The 4999-nt window shown below is 37.4% G+C and overlaps 1 protein-coding gene across 1 annotated transcript; it reads left to right on the forward strand.

Moving 5' to 3' along the window:
• Positions 1 to 517: 517 nt before the first annotated feature.
• On the forward strand, positions 518 to 4301 carry LOC129296262 (uncharacterized). Its single transcript, XM_054934851.1, has 3 exons — positions 518 to 909; positions 1903 to 1983; positions 3524 to 4301. The coding sequence occupies exons 1-3, from the start codon at positions 520 to 522 to the stop codon at positions 3905 to 3907; spliced, it is 855 nt and encodes a 284-aa protein (XP_054790826.1). The 5' UTR covers positions 518 to 519; the 3' UTR covers positions 3908 to 4301.
• Positions 4302 to 4999: the final 698 nt, after the last annotated feature.

Consider the following 4999-nt stretch of genomic DNA (forward strand, 5'->3'; position numbering starts at 1 on the left):
ACTTTTAATTCACCTATAATTCGATCTTTATTTTTTAATTTTTTAAAAAATTTCTTATCAAATAAGAGGAATAAAAAAATACTCATATATTATTCTAAAATACCCTCCTCTTGCTCATTGATGTGAGATATAAGTTAACATAAAAAAATTAATAAAAATTCAGGGACTAATTTGTAAGTGATTCAAAAATTGAGAGATTGAGTTATAGGCAAGTTATAGTTGAGGAATTGAGTCACAGCAAGTCATCATTGAAGGACTGAGTTATAAATAAATTAAAAATTAAAGGACTAAAAGATTAATTTTTTTATAATAATAATAGTAATAGGACGTTGTTTTTGGATCATTTTCATGCACAAATTATTCCTTTCAAGAGTGAAGTTATGAGCAGACATTTTTTTAATATGTGTGTGTGTATATATTTATATAACACAGCTCTTTGTTAAACAGCTGAGTTGTGAATCAGATTATCAGAATTATCAATTTCCCAGACATGCTTGGAGCGATTGTCACGTGTCTGGCATGCCCTTGATACGGACCATGTGTTCCCGTCCCTTCCCGTCTCTGAAACCTTCCTCCGCAAAACAACAAAAGCAACCACACCACCCTCTTCCCTTCACCTTTTTCCCCTTTCCCCTTCTCTTTCTTTCTTCCAACCCACACCCTCTCTTCTTTCTCCGCGATTCCTATCACAGCCACCGCAGTTTTGGGCCGCGATCCTCTACCCCCGACAAAAGGGTCGTCCTTGAGTACATGGCTAAGAAGAGAAAGTCCATAGCTTCAAGCCTCGATGAGGTGGATCGAACCATGTATGCCTCCTTTTGTAGTGCCGCCAATTCCCTCTCTCAGCTATACACTCAGGCTATGAACCACCAAAAGCTTTCGTTTCAAGCCGGGGAACGCCATGGCCTCGTAAGATTTCTCCTCCTGACCCGAGAAAATTTTGCACCCAATTTTTAGATTTTGTGAAACGGGGTTATGAATTGCAATTTCGATGCATTCATTGATGCTGCCTTTTTACTTGTAAAGATTAATTTTGTTCCCAGCAGAGGCTTTCGCTCCACCTCGTCCTTTCCCCCCCTTTTACCGCTTCTCATGATAGATGATGATAAAGTTTCTGTTATGATCTTCACTGATAATTCTGTTGGTGCGAAGACATTATATCTTTATGAAACTTTGTTTGGTGTGCTATTTTTTATAGTTAAATGAATGTTTGAATCCATATAGGTAGGGCATATGCTTTTCTCTTCTGTTTTGCAATCTTTTGAACCCAATAGAGTATTTTCATTTTTAATTTTTTATAAGGTTTCAGCGATTTTCTTACTGCTCAGTTTAATGTCTATTGTTTTACTTTGTAATTGTTCAGTTCAATCTCAGCCCTTATCATTCGCTCTATTTTGTAATCATGGATTGTTGTATCCTGGTCCGATCTCGTTAGATTTATACTGTGCTGCTTCGTATCAATTAATCATGCTTTAGTCCAGTGCCTTCTTGTCCATTGAATGGATTTGTTGCTAGGCTTTGGAGGCTGATTTCAAATCGTAACCTCTTCTGAAATTATGTCTTTTCTCAATTCTCTGTTACGTAAAATTTCTTGACCAATATAGCCATTGTTTTTGGTCTCTTTCCCTTGTTTTTTAACAGCGTGGTCGCTAGGGTAAACAATTTTAAATTTCATTGGGTACTTGACATGCTTGAATCACAGTTTATAAGAAAAGACGTGTATTAAGTAACCCGTGCATAGTTTTCTTTCAAGTTCTGACGACTTGAAAAGTCATAACAGTTTATGATCTCATTGTCGGTGCAATGCCATGTTCTGTCTGACTTCAGATTTTATGGAGCTTGGATGTCTGTATATGGCTGCAAGTAGCTTGGTCAATTAACTTATCCTATATATCATTTCAGGAGAAACTCTATCAGTGGATCTGGAGACAGCAAGAGGGTGGATCAAGAGTTGCACCAGTTGATATACTTAGCTACATTCAGGTTGGCTTGACTGTTCGCTCTTTTGCTTATGATACGTCTCCTTCCATTCTCAAGATTAAGTGGATTTCTTTTGCCAATTCAATGCATAAGAAAGTTGATGTTGGCTCAATCTATCTACAAATCAGTAGCATATGATACTTTGTAACCTTACTAAGTTATCCCGAGAACTCTTGATAATTAACAATGATAGCTGAATACTGTATAATAAATATATATATATATGTGTGTGTGTGTGTGTGTGTGTGTGTGTGCATCCTTCTACTAATTCGGCATGGGTGTTTCTGTGTGTATCAGTGAGAAGGGGATGGAGGCAGTTGGACGATAGTAATGGAAGCATTGGAAAGAAATTTTACATTATGAAAGAACAGTAGATTTACTGAACTCAGTTTTAGACCATATTTCTTCTCATTTAAAGCAATAGTTGACTATTGATTTTACCATTGATAGGGGGTTAGCCATTGAGTTTAATAAAGTTTTTTAAGTGATCTTAGCCAAGCCTAATAAAATGCTTTAAAAATTAGGCTTTAGCCTACCCATGATTAGTTCAGAAGTGATTTTTTTTTTTAATTACTTTAGAAGGATAGAGAGAGAGTTGTCTCACTGGTTCAGCATACTTTATTTACTTGTTAAGTAGTTAACTCGTTTGTGTAGACACTTTTACTGTCAGTAACCTTTTGTCAGCTGCTTTGTCTGTGAACTCTTCTTTTATTGCTGTATTTTGTCACTTTTTTTGGGTGTTGATGTTAAGAGTATGATAGAGACGTGGTAATATGAGATACCAAGCTCTAAATTGAGTAATATGGGATGCTCAATGAGATATTTAATTGGGCTGGTTCTTCCACCTCAACAGCTTGCTTTTGGGGTAGGGTCACTCATTCCACTTAGGTACCTTATCAATTGGTATCAGAGTATGGTTGTCAGTGATTTTGGAGAGGGCTACTGACGGAGCAGAAAGGTGAGTTTAGTGCCATGGATTGTGGCTGCTAGGATGTTGGCTTTCTGTGGGGGGCAATTGATGGAGACTTGGTAATTTCATATACCAAGTGCCACTTTGAGTAGCATAGGATGTTCAACAGGGTATTTAAATGGGTTAGTTCTCTTATTTCAACAGCTAGCTTTTGGGGTCTCTTATCTCAACAGCTAGCTTTTGGGGTAGGATTTTCCATCCCACTTTGGGACCCATCAAAGTAATACGTTGTTTTTTTAATGACTATAGCAGTTTGTGTTGTGGTTAAACATAGATTGATTTTTTTCCTTTTTAAGTAACAAATATATGCTTATTTGCATAGTGGTGTAAAATAAGGCGATAATAACCTCTGATCTCTTCTTTTACCATGTTGGAAATTTGCGATTGACAATTTCCTGGATCAAAATGGTGAGCATGGTTGATAGCTTGTGTTTTCTTGTGGCAATTTAGATATCTTGAAGTTGTAGTTGCATTAGCCGCATTTTTGTGGAAAGTGATGACGATGTCGATAATCTTGAGGTGGCTTAGTGATTCAAAAGTATTGGTTTATGAAATTTACTCCACTGCTTGCAGAATGAGTTGGATTATTGTGGAGAGGAGCCATCATTGTCTCCTAGAGCACCACTTCAACATCAACAGTCTCAACCATTAATGCATGTCAATGGCGCAGGCTTCCCAGTAACTCCAGGTTCTTCTGGCCAAACAGTCATTGCTCAGGGACTTCGGTCTGAGAATGGCGATAATCAACAGAAGAATTCTGTGTTTTCAAATGCTTTGTCTAGCCCTGTTCGCCAAAGTCTTCAGAACTATCATATTGGTGAGGGTGGGTCCTGCCCTACCAGCCTCTCCTTGGGTAATGGAAACAGGAACTCTGAACCTGGCTTTTTTCAGCAGCAGAGCAGGGATTCTGCCGCATTCAGTGCCAATGATTCCGCCATGGATATGCATGCAGATTAGTCATACTTACTAGTTTATCTGCTGAAAATTCTTGTGTCACAGGCCTTCTGCAAATAACTGCAAAGGAAGTGAACGACTATGGAATTTCATACCTGGTTTGGCCCATCGCCTCCCACACGAAATGACACGGCAGGGCGGAACCATTTTTATCAGCCTATAAGTATGCTTATGTCGTCGTGGGGATTGATGAGTTCGAGTCTCCCTTGATCTCTGTAAAGCTATCCGTTGAATAGGTTTAACCCCTTATGGTGCAACTTTTTCCCCCCGTTTTAATATCATTCTCTTAAAGACAGCTTTTTTAAAATAGGTATTGCTTCTGTATTAAGTTCCTATGTAAATCTGTTTCTTTTCTAACAGATCTATTTTGGCAATCTGCTGTTTCTATTGTCTTGAATCCTTTATTTCCTCGTTCTTTCTTAATTTTGTTGCCTGATATAAATTTATTAAGCTTACAAGGGATGGAGGAAAACGAGAATGCCACTGGACGGCGGGGTTTTTTTTTTTTTAAAAAAAAATTTATTTGAGAGGAATTCGATGAAACCATATTGCCAAGGTAATGATGGTGATTATGGATCATGAGTTGAGATTTCAAGAATGGGATGAGAAAAGAAGGGAAGAGACGCATTCCTGCTCTGGACCACGAAGCTTAAAACTTGGAGCAAGGAAACGAAGAAGATGGAATTTTCAGTTGGATTTTTGGAGGTAATTTATGCTTCTGTGTGTCCGCAGTCCCGAGGATTATTTAGCCGACGAAAACTTAGATTAGTTCAGATCAAATCATCTTGTATAGGCTGGTTAAAAAAAAAAAAAACCAACAAATCATCTTGTATATAAATGGGTTTTATTGACAGGTAATCTACTAATCCATTAGTATTTTAACACCTTCTAAGCCTTGAGGCATGTGTTTTTTATTTATAAGCAAATGAAGTAGATTCTGCCACTAGCAGATAACATTTCTCATGAGATATTGAGAGTGAAAGTGAGACCTTTTTTAACGAAATTGTCATATGTATAAGGGTTGAAATTGAATCTCTCAATTGCTTATTTAAATGACGAGACCTTCTATCACTTGTTTAAGGCATGCATTTTTAA

The sequence above is a fragment of the Prosopis cineraria genome, unplaced genomic scaffold (assembly GCF_029017545.1).
Source record: "Prosopis cineraria cultivar Desert tree isolate PC_DT_omini unplaced genomic scaffold, ASM2901754v1 PC291, whole genome shotgun sequence".
Taxonomy (NCBI): Eukaryota; Viridiplantae; Streptophyta; class Magnoliopsida; order Fabales; family Fabaceae; genus Prosopis; species Prosopis cineraria.

What these genes read in the sequence shown, in the direction of transcription:
- LOC129296262 (XM_054934851.1), top strand. Translation starts at nt 520, where the DNA reads ATGCCCTTGATACGGACCATGTGTTCCCGTCCCTTCCCGTCTCTGAAA. An exon ending in CCGGGGAACGCCATGGCCTC is followed by an intron (nt 910 to 1,902) that starts GTAAGATTTCTC and finishes ATATCATTTCAG; the next exon opens with GAGAAACTCTATCAGTGGAT. An exon ending in ATATACTTAGCTACATTCAG is followed by an intron (nt 1,984 to 3,523) that starts GTTGGCTTGACT and finishes CACTGCTTGCAG; the next exon opens with AATGAGTTGGATTATTGTGG.